The sequence below is a fragment of the Peromyscus californicus genome, unplaced genomic scaffold (genome assembly GCF_007827085.1).
Source record: "Peromyscus californicus insignis strain IS unplaced genomic scaffold, ASM782708v3 Scaffold_4__1_contigs__length_199733344, whole genome shotgun sequence".
NCBI classification, from domain to species: domain Eukaryota; kingdom Metazoa; phylum Chordata; class Mammalia; order Rodentia; family Cricetidae; genus Peromyscus; species Peromyscus californicus.
Window position 1 is genome coordinate 158,896,677 of NW_026294562.1, and position 18,447 is coordinate 158,915,123.

General features: G+C 45.0%; 1 protein-coding gene across 1 annotated transcript; it reads left to right on the forward strand.

Annotated features, from left to right (window-relative positions):
* Positions 1-4,420: 4,420 nt before the first annotated feature.
* Positions 4,421-15,453, forward strand: Cebpg (CCAAT enhancer binding protein gamma). Its single transcript, XM_052760254.1, has 3 exons — positions 4,421-4,469; positions 5,945-6,315; positions 12,001-15,453. The coding sequence occupies exons 1-3, from the start codon at positions 4,421-4,423 to the stop codon at positions 12,544-12,546; spliced, it is 966 nt and encodes a 321-aa protein (XP_052616214.1). The 3' UTR covers positions 12,547-15,453.
* The last annotated feature ends 2,994 nt before the right edge of the window (positions 15,454-18,447 follow it).

Below are 18,447 nucleotides of genomic sequence, written 5' to 3' on the forward strand. Positions count from 1 at the left end.
ATTGGAAAGGAAGAAGTCAAACTTTCACTATTTGCAGATGATATGATAGTCTACATAAGTGACCCCAAAAATTCTACCTGGGAAGTCCTACAGCTGATAAACTCCTTCAGTAAGGTGGCAGGATACAAGATTAACTCAAAAAATCATTAGCCCCCCTATATACAAATGATAAATGGGCTGAGAAAGAAATCAGAGAAACATCACCCTTTACAATAACCACAAATAATATAAAATATCTTGGGATAACTCTAACTAAGCAAGTGAAAGACCTGTATGATAAGAACTTTAAGTCTCTGAAGAGAGAAATCAAAGAAGATATCAGAAAATGGAAAGATCTCCCATGCTCATGGATAGGTAGGATTAACATAGTAAAAATGGCAATCTTACCAAAAGCAATCTACAGATTCAATGCAATCCCCATCAAAATCCCAACACAATTCTTCACAGACTTGGAAAGAACAACACTTAACTTTATATGGAAAAACAAAAAACCCAGGATAGCTAAAAGAATCCTGTATAATAAAGCAACCTCTGGAGGCATCATGATCCCTGACCTCAAGTTCTACTATAGAGCTATAGTAATACAAACAGCTTGGTACTGGCATAAAAACCGACATGTGGACCAATGGAATTGAACTGAAGACCCTGACATTAATCTGCACACCTATGAACACCTGATTTTTGACAAAGAAGCCAAAACTGTACCATGGAAAAAAAGAAAGCATCTTCAAAAAATGGTGCTGGCATAACTGGATGTCAACATGTAAAAGATTGCAAATAGATTCATATCTGTCGCCATGCACAAATCTCAAGTCCATGTGGATCAAAGACCTCAACATAAATCTAGTTACTCTGAACCTGATAGAAGAGAAAGTATGTAGTAGTCTTGAATGCATTGGCACAGGAGACCACTTCCTAAATATAACACCAGTAGCACAGACACTGAGAGCAACAATTAATAAATGGGACCTCTTGAAACTGAGAAGCTTTTGTAGGGCAAAGGACACAGTCAATAAAATGACAAAATAACAGCCTACAGAATGGGAAAAGACCTTCACCAACCTCACATCTGACAGAGGACTGATCTCTAAAATATAGAAAGAATTCAAATAAGTAGACACCAAATTACTGAACAATCCAATTAAAAAATGGGCTACAGAGCTAAACAGAGAATTCTCAACAGAAGAATCTCAAATGGCTGAAAGATATTTAAGGAATTGCTTAGTATCCTTAGTCATCAGGGAAATGCAAATCAAAACGACTCTGAGATACCATTTTATACCCATCAGAATGGCTAAGATCAAAAACACTGAAGACAGCTTATGTTGGAGAGGATGTGGAGCAAGGGAAACACTCCTCCACTGTTGGTGGGAATGCAAACTTGAACAGCCACTTTGGAAATCAGTATGGCAGTTTCTCAGAAAACTGGGAATCAATCTTCCTCAAAACCCAGCTATACCACTCTTGGGCATATACCCAAGGAATGCTCAATCATACCACAAGGACACATGCTCAACTATGTTCATAGCAGCATTATTTGTAATAGCCAGAACCTGGAAACAACCTAGATGCCCTCAACTGAAGAATGGATAAAGAAAATGTGGCACATATACACAATGGAGTACTATGCAGCAGTAAAAAACAATATCATTAAATTTGCAGGCAAATGGATGGAACTAGAAAATATCATCCTGAGTGAGGTAACTCAGACTCATAAGTGGATACTAGATGTAAAGTAAAGGATAACCAGACTGCAACCCACAGCTCCAGAGAAGCTAGCTAACAAGGAGGACCCTATGAGGGACACATAGATAGCCCAGCAAAGGAGAAATAGATGAGATCTACATGAGCAAACTGGGGGTGGGGGTGGAGGTAATGGAGGGCAAGGAATGTGGGATGAGAACATAAGGAAATGGGAGGTTCGAGCTGGAACAGGGACAGAGTGGGAGAGCAAGGAAAGAGATACCATGATAAATGAAGACACCATGGGAATAGGACGAAACAGGGTGCTAGGGAAGTTCCCAGGAATCCACAAGGATGACTCCACCTTAGACTACTAGCAATAGTCAAGAGGGTGCCTGAACTGATCTACTCCGGTAACCAGATTAGTGAATACCCTAACTGTCATCATAGAGCCTTCATCCAGTGACTGATGGAAGCAGATGCAGAGATCCATGGCTGGGTGTCAGGCTGAGCTCCCGGAGTCCAATCGATAAGAGAGAGGAGGGATGCTATAAGCAAGGGACATGAAGATCATGATGGGAAAAACATATAGAGACAACTAGACACACTAGTGGAAACCCACAAACTATAGACCAATAGCTGTGGAGCCCCCATGGGACTAGACTAGGCCCTCTAATACTCAAGATAGTTGTTTAGCTTGAACTGTTTGGGGGGGGTAGGCAGGGGGATCAGGATTCATCTCTGGTGCATGAAGTGGGCTTTTTGGAGCCTAGTGCCTAAGGTATGATACCTTGTACAGCCTTGGTGCAGCGGGGAGGGCCTTGGACCTGCCTCAACTGAATGTACCAAGCTCTGCTGACTCCTCATGGGAGACCTTGACTTGGAGTAAGTGGGAATGGGGGTGGGTTGGGGGGGAAGGCTGGGGGACAGGAAGAGGGAGGAGGGGGGGATCTGTGGTTGGTATGTAAAATGAATAGAAAATTTTTTAATAATAATAAAAAAAACCAAACAGATTAGGTTGGAGAAGTGGCTCAGTGGTTAAGAGTGCTTACTGCATTTGTAGAGGTCTATGAGAGTGCAATTCCCAGTATCCAGGTTGTGTGGATCATAATTACCTACAACTTCAGGTCCTGGTGAATCCAACACTCTCTTCTGGACCTTTTCAGCACTACACTCAGGTGAACAAACATGCAGACATAAACATATATCTAACTTAAAAAGTATATCTAAAAGAAAAAATGGGTTACTAATTTCCCATCCTTATTTCATGGAAACAGATGAAGATGTGGTAATTAAATTTACTATTAGAAAAAAATCTAATGGGTACAATTAGTATCAACATCTTCAATGTTATATGTATTTGAGTGATTGAGTCGTTAGAGCAATGTAAACATGTCTTAACTTTGAAGTGTGTTTCAGTCTACTCCTATGAATATACTCATTCATTATTCACATATTTGGATCACGAAAGTACTAATCAATACTTCATATTAATAGTTCCTATTAATATGAGGCAGAGGCCTAACATATATTAATTCTTTCAATCCTCAAAGTAACACTGTTGTTAACCCCGTTTCAGAATATTTGGAAAGATGTGCTGCATTTGTTTAATTATGTAAAGATGTGTTGCTGTTTTACCTTGCCTGCCTAAGATACCTGATTGGTCTAATAAAAAGCTGAACGGCCAATAGTGAGGGAGGAGGTATAGGTGGGACTTCTGGGTAGGGAGAGTAAGTAAAAGGAAGAATTTAGGCTTGAGGAGAAAGACAGGGGGACACCAGGGAGATGCCAGGGGCCAAACAGACAGACACAGAGGAAGCAGGAAAGTAGGACATACAGAATGAAAGGTAAAAAGCCCTGAGGCAAAATGTAGATGAATAGAAACAGGTTAAATTTAGTAAAAAGAGCTAGTGGGAGCTGGTTGGTGGCCCAAAGAAAATTCCAACTACAATCCCAACTTCCAGATGACACAGGTTAAATAATTTGCCTAAGGTCACATTTCTATGCAAGAGTTGGAGCTGTGAACATTCTGATTGTACTGTAGCAAGCTTTCTTGTTGGACTATCTTTGGACCTCCAGCCCACAAATAATGACACAGAGACTTATTATTAATTATGAAAGCTTGGCCTTAGCTTAGGCTTTTTCCCAACTAGCTCTTATAACTTAATTAACCTATTTTTTTAAATCTACATTCTGCCCCATGGCTGGGCTACCTCTTCTTAGTACAGCACTTCCGACTTGCTCGACTTGCTCGAGTCTGCTGGTGAAATCACGTGCCTGGATTCCTCCTCCCAGTTTCTCTCTCCCTGCCCGGAAGTCCCACCTACTCTCTCCTGCCTAGCTATTGGACATTTAGCTCTTCATTAAACCAGCCAGAAGGTGCCTTAGGCAGAGACATCTTTACAGTGTAAACAAATATTCTGAAACACTGGACCACAGCACTTAGGCGACCTGTGATTAGTCACAGTAGTTGTCAAGTGGCAAAATTGTCCAACCAATAGGATCCCCTACTTTTCAAGTCCTTTTAAAGGAGATTTTAATATACTGCTGGATTACAACATCTTTGGATTTCTAGGGTATATTTTGGACATTCATGAGGCACAGATATATACAGGACATTTTTTCCTTTACTCAGACGGCTTGAATCTTTGTGACTTGCAAGAAGGCAACCTAGATTTCTTCAACCTGGAGGCAAAGTCTTCATCAGGCTCTCATTTCCTTATGATGAGTGTTTCCGATGGCTGAGGGTGAAACACAGTTCTTCTCGACTGGGGTTTTGCTCAGTGGTAGCGTGCTTACCCTGTAAGTACCCCTGGGTTCAAATATTCCCTGATCAAAACCATTATTGGGTTCACCTGGTCAGCTCTACCCCATCAATCTCCACTGGAGCTTCTTGCCTCAGCCACTTCCACCTGAAGTTCCTCCTCCCATCACAGGGCCTCCAGGCAGGTACCACCTTCGACTGGTGTATCAAGTCGTTAGCGCCACCCAAGCAAACCCTTCTCGTCCCCAGGCCTTCTCTGACGCATTAGATCAGGTCTGGTCCCCCTCTTATAACCTCAGCATTTGGACTTGTTCCTTAAGCATCTATGAAAATGGTGCTTGAATCATGTCTCTCTGGTTCTCAGAGGAAGCTGCACGGAGGCAGGGACTGTGCATTTGTCTTCTTCATTGCTGACTCCCAGCTTAGGTCACACCTGAGCACACAGTTGGCACCAATACATGTTTGTAAACAGGAAAAACACTACTAGCTATCAGCTAACAAGGAAATCTCAAGACTCCTGGGCTTTGCCTGACTGCTGGGTGTGGAAGGCTTGCCCAGACACAACCCAGAACGCAGCTAGCGGAGTGGCTGGCAAACCAGAGGCCACTCAGTGTACACATGATGTGTAAGGCTGTTTTTGTTTTCTATACAGTTTTTACATGACTGGAAAATATTAAAAATCATGATTTTGTGAGCAACAAAGCATAGTCCAACTTTGTAGTCTTGCAGAAATGTCGGCTCATAACACAGGGATCCGAACCGAAAGAGACATACTGGTTTTGATGACATTCTTAGCTTCCCAACTGTGGCACAGGTTTATCAGGGTTCACTCTCTGTGGTTGCTCTTTTTTTTTTTTTCTTTTTGCAGGTATTCTCATCTCCCAGGGATTCCTCGAAGCAGTCTTAGGTGGAGAGTTGCTCTCCTGGCCTTGGCGATGAAGAAACATTTCCTCTTTGAAAGCTAGTGAGTTTTGAATGATAAGCATTGCTAAAGAGGAAGCAATCAAACCTATCAGGCAGGCGGGCTCTGCCCTCCACCCAGCGCGCTGCTTCCTGTTTTTCAAAAATGCTTTCGATCCTCCTGCGAACTGTTTGGGAGAACCAGGACTGCTAGTCACTGTTAAAAGACCATGCCATGTCCATCACCCGTCCTCAGAGGCGAGCATACTTATGATCTGACAGGGAGCCACAGGAGTCCGCAGTTCTCAAGTGTGACAAGTGTGCTAACTCTACTTTGGACAGGGTTTTTCCTTAACTTGCTTTCGTCAAAATAAAGTTTGCAAAAGTCTCAAGGCCCTAAGGCCTAAACACAAAATTCAGTCACTCAAAAATCCATCTCAGGAAACGTCGTTTCCCAAAGGCAGGTGAGGCCCTCACAAGGTGATCGTCTTTTCAAGCCTCCAACTCGGACAGAACTTTTTTCTCTCTGCGTGCGGGTCACTCCCACAGCTCAGGCCGCCGCCCGCCAGCGCCAGCAGCCTAAAGTGTGAAACCCAGAGCGCGCCTGCAGCCCCCGCCGGTGCCGCCACGCCCACCACGCCCGCCGGTCCCGCCCTCGCCGCGCGCCCGCCTCTCGCCGCCACACGGCCGGTGATTGGCTGGTGGAGCTGCCCGTCTCGAGCCCCGAGCACGTCGCACTCAGATCAGCGCTTCTATTGGTCACGGCGGCGGCGGCCGCGCGCGGACCCGACGAGGAGGGGAAAGCCGGTCGCCGCGGTGGCGGAACGGGCGGAGGCTGCCGGTTTCGTAACCGTCGCTCCTCCTCGCCGACTCGCGGGCTGCGAGGCCTGGGTCGGGTCGGGCCGCGCCGCGCGGGGCCGCTCGGAGTGGAGGCCGCCTGGGGGCGGGCGGGCCGGCCGGAGGCGCAGGTAAGGAGGCCGTGGGCTCTTGCTCGGAGAGGGTCGGGGGTGGAGGCCGCGGCCAAGCCCGCCGCTCGCGTAGGTGCCGGCCCGGCCCGAGGAGACCCGGCCCTGCCCGAATCGGCAGGCTGGCTCGGAAGGCCCCTGGCGGCTGGTGGCGCGGGCGGGGGCCCGGAGCGGCGTCTGATGCAACCTGCGGGCAACACCCGGCGGGGCTGAGCTCATCCCTGGCTGCGGCCCAGCGCCGCCTCGCCTGGCGCCGACCCCCGCGCTCCCCCGGGCGCCCCTCGCCGCCGTCGGGGAAGGGATGGAGGACCAGGTGGCCCCTCCAGAACCCGGCCCCCTGCGACGTGCAGCGTGACAAGCCCGGCGCGCATTGGCCCCTGGGGATGGAGGGTGTTCCTCGAATAGAAGGTGGACCGAATCTTACTTTGGAGCCACCTAGGACTCTTTCCTGTCTCTTCCCAAACAGCTCGGTCGGGGCGGGGAGGGCCCGGGTCCTCTTTGGAGTTAATAACCTAGTGACCACCAGGGAAAGCACTTGATTTTTAAACACATAACGTTGCAAGAGGGGCTTTGGTGTTGGAGACGGTCGCGTGTCCTGCCGTTCACTGGGAGGGGGAGGGCATCCTAAATCGCGCATCGACCACCAGTTCACTAGAAGCAGAAGGTCAAGCCATGAAGTCTTTCCTTAGCACGGCTGGAGGGAACGGGGGAAAAGAGCCAGCGGAGGTATCCAGGTGGAGAGGTTGAGCATGCATGTGTGAGGGGAAGGATGGCCTCTTTTTCCAAGTGCGCTTGTGTGTTTCTGGTCCTAAGAAGGTTGGCATGTTTAGCTTGCTCTTGTTTGAGGGTGGTTTTTCCTTTCTTTTTCTTTTTTTTTTGTGGGGTGTGTGTGTATGTGTTTGGTTTTGGTTTTTGTTTTGTTTTTTTTTGGGGGGGGGTAAGCTGCATCATAAGATGTGTCAATTTTAGAAAGGTTTTAACCTTTGTGGGTTGCACAACAGCTGGGGTTGTGTCTCCGAGTTTCCACCCCCTTGAATCCTTATTTGAATATATTATCATTGAATGCAGACCTGTCTTCACAGAGGGAAATTTGAAGTAAAGCACTGTAAGGGCTTTCTCTACTGAGGGATTCTACATAGAAGAATTCAGTGCATGGTAGGCAAACCCCTTTACCTCTGAGCCACACTCCTAGCCTTCAAAGAGCTCGAAGGTCTGTTCAGTTGTTGCCACTTGAGTAGTATTTTTGATAAGCAACTCCTGGGGTTATTTCCCTGCTTCTGAAAAACTGTAAATAATTACAGGATGCTGTTGAGCTGAAGAAAAACTTAAGCCTGTTTCCTGCCTCTGGTGGACACGCTTGGCTGGCTCAGTTATTTTTATTACCTACCAGAAACAAATAGGTGGGAACGGACATCACCCCTCCCCTAGTATCCTTTAAATTCTCACAAGCAAGCACGACATGGTTGTCAGCCAGGCTCTGTGATCTTTGAGAGGTGCTTTCATCCCTGGTAAATTAAATGTTCCCCGGGAAAACCCCTGGGAACATTCCCTCCTGAGATCATGAGAAAGAGACACAGGACCTGGTCAAAAGTTGCCTCACTCAGTAACAGTAATGACTAAGTTTATTGGTCCCTTACCTATCTATCCCCTTGTCCTGCCCTGCCATTAAAGGGGAAAAAGAAGAAAAAGAAAAAAAATGAAACCTGAACAGGAACTCCTAATAAATGCATATTTATAAACAATATTTTTGTTTTGAATGTGCTAAATAGTACTCTGATTAGGTTTAAAGGATAGCATCCAAACAAGCATACTTTTTCTTCACGTATTCCAGTGGACCGCTTACACAGAACTCCTTGAAGGAGTGTCCTCTTTCATGGACCCTGCCTCCAGCAGTCTCCAGGGAGATACACTGAAGCTGGAGTTGCCAAAGAAACTGGGGAGCAGACCGGACAGCAAGCACAAAGAAGAAACCAGACCATTGGGGAGGCACTTGGTAGTGCAGAGGCCCTGAGTTGAGCATAAGGGAAAGCTGTGACATAATGAGGTTTGAGTGGAAGATTGCTCTAGATGAGCAACCAGCTCAACCTGTGCACAGGGCTCAGGCCTTTTGGGGGTCGAACAACCGACACTTTCACAGGGGTCACCTAAGACCATTGGAAAACACAGATATTTATATTGTGATTTATAACAGTAGCAAAATTACAGTTGTAGCGATGGAAATAATTGTGTGGTTGGGGTCAGCACAGCATGAGGAACTGCATTGAAGGGTCGCAGCATTAGGAAGGTTGAGAACCACTGGTCTAGGTAGTCTAGTTAGTGAGTGGAGAGAGCACAGGCTGCTTGCTACACCCGAGACCGGGGCCCCTGAGAGATGATGTCAGCCTGAGGTAATTTTGGTGGCATTAAGAGGGACAATAGATGTGATAGGTTTTTGTTTATAATTTTGAAGACTCAACCTTCATTAAGGAAATTGAGTGAAAAATTTATTTTGAGAGGCAAATGAGGAAGGAAATATGTTGTTCTTTCCAGGTTTATGAAAAAAATGACACACTAGGAAAATTCTGTACAGGTTTATTGTTCTAAGTAAAAATTGAGAAAAATTCCATTTTATTTTACTATTCTAACATTTCAAAGTTTCATTGTTTTACCCTTTTGAATGAGCATTATTTGAATTAAATTGCATTTGAAAAAATCTGTTAGTCGTTTCATTTAGCCCCACATTCTTAAGATTGATTATTTATATGCAGCCATAGTTCTCTGTGGTCAGTGTCGCTGAAATCCTGGGGAGCTCCCCTAAAACAGGACCCTGAAAGCCCACATCCAGAACGTGTCCCTCAGGCTGGCAGCCTGGGAATCAGCACTTGCAGAGCAGTGCTGATGTCGTGGTCCACTGTGAGGGCTGTGAGGGCTGCTGCCCCTCAGCTCGCCTTTGCTTCCTGGGTGATCGCCAAGTAGAGGAAGAAGGCGGCACCCTGCTCCTGTGGACTGAACTTTGGAATAGATTAGTCCATCCAGGAGCCAGACTTTGACTCGGGTTAAATAGCCAGATACTAAATGTCAGACTGCTTTTCTGGAGAGCTCAGCCCGTGTTTGTGGACGGAACAGAGGCACAGAGGACAAGTGTGTTCAGTGCACAACCAAAGCTGATCTGTTTGATGCCTGCTAAGTTAGCTCCGTGATCCTCTGTCTCATTTTCTCCTCATTTTAAGTTACCTTTTTGGCTTATCTACTGGTTGAAGATTTGTTTTTGTTTTTTTCCAAGACAGGGTTTCTCTGTGTAGGGCTGTCTTGGAACTCTGTAGATCAGGCTGGCCTCAAACTCAAGAGAGGTCTGCCTGCCTCTGCTTCCTGAGTGCTTGGGATTAAAGGTGTGTGCCACCACTGCCTAGCCTATTTTTTTTTTTAAAGACAGGATCTGTCTACATAGCCCTGGATGTCTTGGAACTTGCTATGTAGACCAGGCTAGCCACGAAGATCCACCTGACTCCACCTCCCAAGGCTGGCATTAAAGGCATGCACCACTTTGTCCAGCCTACTTTTTTTTTTTTTTAAACAATCATGAGTTACTTTTTATTTCCTCTCCCTTTTTCTTGCAAGTTTGTAGGTTCAATAAACAATACTCTGGTTTTTCTAGCCAAAAGACTCACTCAAAACCTCTCCTTTGTTCTGGTTAGCACTTTAGTAAGAGTAGTTAGAACCCTACCCCATTCTTGTATCTTTGGTTCAGAAATAGGCAGACCATCCCTGCATTTGGAGCCTGTTGTGAATAAGTAGGTAGTGACTAGAGTTGATGGTATTTTGTTAGCTGTGGCATCATACCATTTCCACATCCCTCCTGTACAGAGGGGGGAATTGAAGCTCACAAGAGGGAAGGGGTGGTGTGTCCAGGGTGGAAGTGAGGGAGCCAGAGCCAAGGACAGACGGGATCTGGTTTCTAGTCTGCACTTCTTTGGATCATTGGCTATCTTTGAGGTAGGACAAATTGACTGTAGAGATTAGCTTTGAAGAATAAAAATATAAGAAAATAGAGTCCTGGGAGAAGTATTAAATTTTACAAGTCCTTAAATTTGGATTAAACACATTATACCAACTTGATAAGCAACAGCGTTCATGGCAGCCAGGGTGGCTTAAGTTAATATTGAATACCCACTTCATATTTTTTAATTAATTTGTTTACTTTCTTTATTTTGAACAACTACCTTTTAAGTGGGAGAGAAATTAGGCCACATAATCATTTTCAAGGGAAATTGTGAAATGTCTGTTATTGAACGTAACTCAGAGTCCATATCCATCATGGCTTGGGAGGAAGCTCTCTGTCTGGCTTTAGTGCTGGAGCAAGAACAGATGACCCACTAGCTCAGGGCTGGCTGAGTGGCTGTGAAAACAATTCAGAGTAATGATATATGGACATTTAAAGGCAAAGATTAATAGTAATAAATAATAAAGGGCCAGCGTAATAAGCAGGCTTGGCTAAAGTTTGGGTGAAGCTGTTGATGTTTACTGATTGGACTTTTCTTAATAACCATGGGTGTACTCATTGGAGCATTTTCCTAACTCTAGTTAATTTCCTTAACTTTGTCCATTGATGTCATTTTAGCAGTTCTGGGAAACTAGAGCAGCAGTGTGATGGATCATAATGCTTCCTACATTTCTAAGGGTGCTGTGTCTCCTAGATGGGGACACATGTTCTCATGGGGATGGAGTAGGTGTGCTTTCACATGTCACAGTTCACAGGTGGCCAGAGGGATTAGTTACAATCATAGCAAGCCAGGTCTTAGTAGTTTTTCTTTTGTGAATCAGTATGTTTAGGCCAGTGGTTCTCAATCTTCCTAATGCTGTGACTCTTTAATACCGTCCTCATGTTGTGGTGACCCCTCGCAACCATAAAATTATTTTCGTTGCTACTTCATCACTGTAATTTTGCTACTGTTACAAATTGTAATGTAACTATTTTTTGGAGATAGAGGTTTGCCGAAGGGGGTACAACCTGCATGTTGAGAACTGCTGGGCTAGGTGATTGTGTCAAGAATGAAAAACTGATGCAGGCGTGGGGGTACTTTATTGGATGTCTCCGTTCCCAAATACAAGAAAGATTGAGTAAATTTCAGTAAACTGACACTTAAGGTTGCTAAAATGTAAAAAGGCAAATCAACTAACCAACTGAAAGTACCCTGCCTTAAGAAAATAGCCCATAATAGGTGAAGTCATTGCTAAGTCACCTTGGGAATATTGAGTAAGGAACGTGCTAGGATCATAATGGCACCCCGATCCTCATGGGTTCTGCAGATTGAGCTTTCTGATCCAGCATTCTAACCTGATTTGAAACGCCTTCCTCTCATTGCGGGTGCTCTTCTACAATCACTGAACTTGCTTTTCCGTGCTCCCCCCAACCAGACAGCTCAAATTTCTCCCTGGCAGATTGTCTGAGTGTTCCTGGCTCACATGTGCTACGCTTTTGTTCTCCTTCCCTTTTTGATAATCACAGCGAGCCCCAGGTGGGGCTGGCCTTCAACTTATGGTGCTTCTGAACCAGCTTACCTTTTGAAATTTGGAAACACGGCAACAGTTGGCAGTTGTTTGTGTCAGCAAAACCAATTAGTGGTTGCCTGCTGTGTTAGGGCCATGCAAGTTTAATCTTACTTGATCCTGTCATTTCTAATATTTTAATGCAATTTATTTTCTAACTAGGTACATGTGAAGATATTTTGGCAGTTGAGTGTGACCTCTGCTGATCACATTGCTCTGATTTCTACCTGTTCTGTGTTGGCAAAGGAACACGCCCAAATGAGCAAGCTGCCGCAGCCAGCCACTACTCCAGCAGTGAACGGAATAAGTGTCATTCATACTCAGGCACATGCCAGTGGCTTACAGCAGGTTCCTCAGCTGGTGCCCGCCGGGCCTGGGGGAGGAGGCAAAGCTGTGCCTCCAAGCAAGCAAAGCAAAAAGAGTTCACCCATGGATCGCAATAGTGACGAGTACCGCCAGCGCAGAGAGCGGAACAATATGGCCGTGAAAAAGAGCCGGTTAAAAAGCAAGCAGAAGGCTCAAGACACACTGCAGAGAGTGAACCAGCTCAAGGAAGAGAATGAACGGTTGGAAGCCAAAATTAAGTTGCTGACAAAGGAATTAAGTGTACTGAAAGATTTGTTTCTTGAGCACGCACACAACCTCGCAGACAACGTGCAGCCCATCAGCACTGAAACTACGACAAATTCTGATAACACGGGGCAGTAGATCTCCTTCCAGACAGCGCAGCTTTGTGGCTTGAACCTGAGAGGTGTGACCGCCCTGCACCACTTGGTTCAATGGCTGAGCGTGGTCCTGTTCCATTGAGGTTATTTTCTGGGCTCAGCTCTGAACAGTTGATTAGCCATGTAGTTTATCTGGTCTTAAATGATGGATTTTTGAAGCACTAAAAGAAAACTTGGGGTTTATGGTTAAAACAAAATTCCTGGACCTTAATATTCTTAATAAATCCTGACTTCCCCAGAAATGCTTCTTTTCTAGGAATGGGAAAATGGAAGGTCATATAGAAGGTTTTGGGTTTTAATGAGACAATACCTTGGATTAAGAAAAGCTGGATTCCATCTGTGTTCCTTAACTTGTGATTTTAGTCTAAATTGTGTATTGTAAATTCTAGGGCTTCAGAAACCAATCATCATAATTTGACCCCATTTTATAGTTAGTATAAACCTGTGTTAGCATAATTGGCATTGTTTTTCCCAACAAGTACATATTTTTTAAAAATAACTTCAGGCAAAGTAAAGAAACCCCATTCAGGTCACACCAAAGAGGTGGTTAAAAATACAAATTACAGTTAGGAAGGAAAGAAGTGTTGTTTTTTCCTCCCTTGTTTGTTTTAAAGGGCATGCAGAGATTGGATTGAACTCTGAGGGTCCTTTGGTCTACTGGATTAGCATTCTCATGTGTCCTTCAAAACCAGCATCTACTGTGTGCTGACATTTTAGTTTCTGTGGATGCTAGTAAAGGGAGCGTTTGTTTTGGGGGGAGAAACCATTTTTTGACAGCCAAGTTAGTAAATAAAATGCCTTGGCTTGATGATACAGACCATGATTTAGAATACTAATTTATGCTGGGCATGGTGGCAGGCATGGTGGCACCAGCTTTAGTCTGAGCACTCGGGAGGCAGAGGCAGGAAGATCTCTTGAGTTCAAGGCCAGCCTGGGCTACAGAGTGAGTTCCAGGATAGCCAGGACTACAGAGAAACCCTGTCTCAAAAACAAAAGCAACAAAAAAAACAAACAGCAAAAAAAGAATACTAACTCTTTTGGTAGAATAACTGCCAACAGGGCCATGCTTTTTAAAGGCAGGGGTTTTTTTGTGTGCGCTTGTGTGAAGAGGCACATTTTGGTATTTGATCTCAAATGATTATTAGAAAAATGTATCAACTTCATGCCATCTCTCAAAAGACTAGTCAAAGAAAACTTGAAAGTATAAGGTTTCAATCTTTAATTTATTTCCTAAATCTTTTTATTTTTATTTTTTTGAGGAATTTCTTTTCTAGTTTAGTGAGGTGTTCTTCCAGACTTCATGTGGTGTTGCCTCTGTTTATCCATTAGTATGCTTTTATGTTCTGTATAAATTATTTGAGAGAAAATGCTGATAAAACTCAGGATATTGACTTTTGTGTTGTGAAACTGACAAGCCGGTAGGGTATCTCTAGGGCCTGCTTTTATCAGTGTTGTCGTGTAGATTGTCTTGCACAGTTCCAGCTAAAGTTTGTTGCTTCCTGAGATGGTGACTAAAACATGAGTCTTGCATGATCACAGTTTGTGTAGCCGGGAATCTTGTTTGAACATGGTCATTTCTGGTCCTGTTTCCTATAAGACTTGGTTACTGTAACCGCAGTGTAACTCAGGTTGCTCCCTGAGCGTGACAGAAGAGTATGGACTCTGTTCTCCTGTGCAGAAGCTATTGGTGCCCTGCAGCTCAGCAAAGCCTTTTAGGGCCACTGTGCCGAAGACAGGAGTCAACACTGTTTTTGGGGAACCAAGAAATGAATGGGGTTTTTAAAAGTTAGGGTCCAGCACCAGTTTACCTTGGTTGGAATAACCATCTCATAAAGATTGATAGATGTTTTGTATAACTAACAAGGATGCACCCATATAATCCTAATCTTTACCAGTGGATTGATAATATGTAATGAATTTACTGGGAGATAGAGTTAGGTCCCACTTGAACACACAATAGACATTCAGACATTAGAAAGTCCTACTTCCAAATACTAGCTTTCACAAGTGGACATTCTCGTGGAATTGTGCTTACTGGTGCAAGGACTTAAGCTGCTCAGTATTTCTAATCAGAACATACACATCAGTTCTACCTGTGCTCTTCTTACCTTTGCAAATCAGATGATTAGCACAAGCAAGCAGTTCCACATAGAATACATTGTTAGCTGGCGTTTGGACTTTCTTACTGAAGGGGAAATAATGTTTAGCTTGATAGAGTTCTCAGTGTAAAATTGAGGGAAACTAGGTTTGGGGAGTGGGTAAGCTTAGGACTTTGGAAATTGTAAAGTGGCTTTTGTAACTCGTTACTGGGGAACCTTTTAGAGTTTGATCTGCCTTGTGGACAGGTCCGGTGGTTTAGGAATCAAGCTATAGCGTGGATTAGCCACACCTGTGTCACCTGGGATGGGTGCCCTTGACTAGTTTGGGGTGTGGAGTTTTGGGTGTGTCTGGCTCTTTGTGAGAGGGACTTTGGAATCTTAAGGATTTTACTAAAACATGACCTGGGGTTTGAAATCCAGGTCATGAGCCCACCCATTTTGTACAGTTCTCAATCTATGAAAGTAGAAACGTGTACAGTTTGATAAGAAAGGCAGCGACTCTTAATGTTTCTTACTCCCCCGCCCCGCCGTCCCTCCCCCACCAGAGGGCTGAAGCCTCGTGCCTCAACAACCCGTGGAGCACCTGGAGTGCTTCGGATGCCTTAGGAACGATGCCTGTGTGTGCGACAGGTTAGGGAAGATTCCATACAGCTAATCAGATCTGCCTCTCAGGAAAAATACTAACTTGTTCTTTTTGTTCCTGGCTTTCAGTTTGTGAGATTACTCTATTTTTTTAAATATAATTTTATTTCTTTCAACGAATTTAAAAATAAATACCTTTGGAACAATGACTGGTTTTCTTTGTGGGTTTCTTTATCTTGGAGGTGAGCAAGAAGTTCATTTGTAATTGGCCCCAAAGAACCTGCAAGGTACCTCCTGCTGCTGTCCTGGGCTGGGCTGGGCTGGGCTGGGCTGGGCTGGGGGACGTGGACCAGCAGGCTGCTTTTGCGCAAGTTTGGATTTCCCTGAATAGACAGTGAAGTAGTTTTCTCTAAACTTGGACTGTATCTTCAGTTGTCTGTAGTTGTTTGGTCTAACTTAAAACTGCATCCTGGAGCAGGGACATGATGAAAGGGACTGTCTCCTGGTGGTTGGAGCCTATGGTTCCATCTGAGGCCGGTCCCTAACAGGACAGTTTAGAGTAAATACCATCTTTACTTACATGGTACCTGGGTATGGAAGTGAGGTAGCTGCTTTCAGAAATATCGTGAGTCCAAGAAACCAGTTTGAATTGTGTGTTTCAAGGAAAATTACATGCTTTCCTCTGATTCTTTGAGTCTTTTTGTGTTTGGGGAACTAAGTTCCAATTATTCCATGATTGTGAAAATTGGGTGGCTGAGTGTGGTGGCGCACGTTTGTAATCCCAGCATTATGGAGATGAAGGGTTTGGGTGGTGGTGGCGGCGGCGCACGCCTTTAATTCCAGCACTCGGGAGGCAGGGGCAGGCCGATCTCTCTGAGTTCGAGGCCAGCCTGGTCTACAGAGTAAGTTCCAGGACAGCCAGGGCTACACAGAGAAACCCCATCTCAAAAACAAAATAAAAAACAAAAATTGTAGGTGTGTTTTATCCTACTTCGTTTGAATGAATTAGTTGTGAATTTTTGTTTTTAGTTTTTGTGAGATGTTCTCATGTAGCCAAGGCTGGCCATCAGCTTGATAAGCAGCCAAGTATGGCTTTGAACTTCGACCTTCTTGCCTCCACCTCTCAAGTGCTTCCTAGCAGGTATGTACCTTATATAATCCTTACAGGTATGTACCACTACATCCGGTTTTATGTGACACTAGGGCTTGAACCTGGGGCTTTGTGTATGTTAGGTGAGTACTCTACCAACTGAGCTAGAATCTCCCGCTCTAGTTGGAGTTTATTGCTAATAACTTGTATTAGAAAATTTTATACTTTGTGATGAAACCAGGTCTTAATAAAAACACTTTGAGAATGACCAGTTCTTGAAGTGCCTGTACATATCTGAAGAGTATCTTAACTGTACCTTGTGCAATAAAAAAAAAGTCCCACCCCAAGATTGTCTTGTGCCACAGCCTGTCCCCTGACTCAGTCCTCCCTTTGAAGTAGCTGTCAGGTGCTTTGCTACAGCACCAAGTTCAAGTGCGACTTCAGTGTAGCCCTGGAACCTGCCTGCTTCAGACCCCTACCACTCAGTCCTGTCCAGCTCAGAGGCGGCACCCTCTCCTGCATGGACTTGATGCCTCATGGTTCTTCCTGGATGGCAGTGTATCACATGCTCTCCAGAACCTCCTCTGCTCCCTAGTCCTGGTATGTGGCCCTTTCCTTCATCCTCTCCATTCTCCCACCTCTTGCAGCTCTTTGTGTTTGGAATGCAGCATCTCTTGCTTTTCACTTCAAATCCTTGGTCTAGTCTTGCAAGGCCTCTGTACAAGGCCAATCCTGTTATTTTCCTTTCTTTCATTGCCTGAGGCAATACTGATGTACTGTTGAAGCAAAGCTTCAAAGGAGACTTCAGGCCCTGAGCACATGGATTGTGCTCATGTCTCATGGAGTAGATGCTCAGTTAATACTGGGCCCTTCCAGAGTGTGGGGAAGGCTTCAGCACTGTAGAACTTTCTGGAAGGGTCTCTAATCCGATTTTGAAGCTATACAAATTTCTGCAGAAGTTGGAGGAGATGGATATAGCTTTAGGAACATGGGATAAAGTTAGCCCAAGTTTACTCATACTGCCATGTCTCTGATGGGGATGGGCCATCTGTACCAGCGAAACCCCTAAGATTGGATGTTGTAAACCTAAGAAGTAAATGAGATAAATGGTGCTTTGGGACTGAGATCAGCATTTGTTTCTCTGGTGCCTTTTATTTTCTTGTGGCCACATCATAAGCACTTTTGTGTTATTGCCATAGGAAGAAGCCAATTTCTAGTGAATAAACCCTTTGGTGGCTGCTTGAAAAGTCTCTAGCTTGGACCAGTTCTTTTTCTCCATGACAGCTCCATTTATTTTATTTTTAAACTTTATTTATTTTGGAGTCACGGTCTCTCTCTATAGTCCTAGCTGGCCTGTAACTCAACAGAGATCAGCCTGCCTGTTTTGAGATAAGGGCCTCGTGTCCCAGGCTGGTCTTAAATTCACTGTGTAGCCAAGGATGACCTTGGATTCCTGATCCTCTGCCTGTAGTCTCCCAGTCCTGGGATCACAGGCATGGCAGTACTGGGAGAGCACTCCACTGAGCCACACCCTGGTGGAACCTTTCTCACTTGCAACCCGGAACTCTTATCGATTTTAGAAGCCAGCTCTGGGGGCAGGGCAGGTCCAAGCAGAGAAGACAAGTGTTCCACCGTGGGCACAGCTGGGCCCCACAGGCTCACAGCCTTGGGATGGAATTGGGTCAGCAGACTATTGGGGTGGTGGTACAACAGACAGATTGGGTAGCAGGCTCTCCTGTGCCACCCTGCTGCCTTAGGCAGTCAGTGCTGCTGGCCGACACCCTCCATCTTCACTAGTAAAAAATGAAATCAAGGCCCCAGAACCTCCTACCAAATGCCCTAGTGGTTCTGGTGCCTGCTTGCTTGGGAATCCTGGCAGCAGGTGACAGTGTCGCACTAACTTTAGCAGAATCCCTGTGGCTCAATGAAAGCCCTGGTGGAGGACTCCCCTGGTTCTCCCAGACCACTCCAAGGCAGAAGGGGAGGGTACAGGGCCTTGTGCATGCACTCCTCCTGGGAGCAGACTCCTACAGCTGACACCTGGTGAGCCATCTCGGCCCATGGCTGTCATGCTCTTCTTTGAAGGAGGAAAGGAAGCTGCTGGGTACAAAGG

Coding starts and splice junctions, on each gene's coding strand:
- Cebpg (XM_052760254.1), top strand. CDS start 4,421: ATGGCTGAGGGTGAAACACAGTTCTTCTCGACTGGGGTTTTGCTCAGT. Junction 4,470..5,944: donor GACTGGGGTTTTGCTCAGTG/GTAGCGTGCTTA, acceptor TGTGAAACCCAG/AGCGCGCCTGCAGCCCCCGC. Junction 6,316..12,000: donor CGGGCCGGCCGGAGGCGCAG/GTAAGGAGGCCG, acceptor TTTTCTAACTAG/GTACATGTGAAGATATTTTG.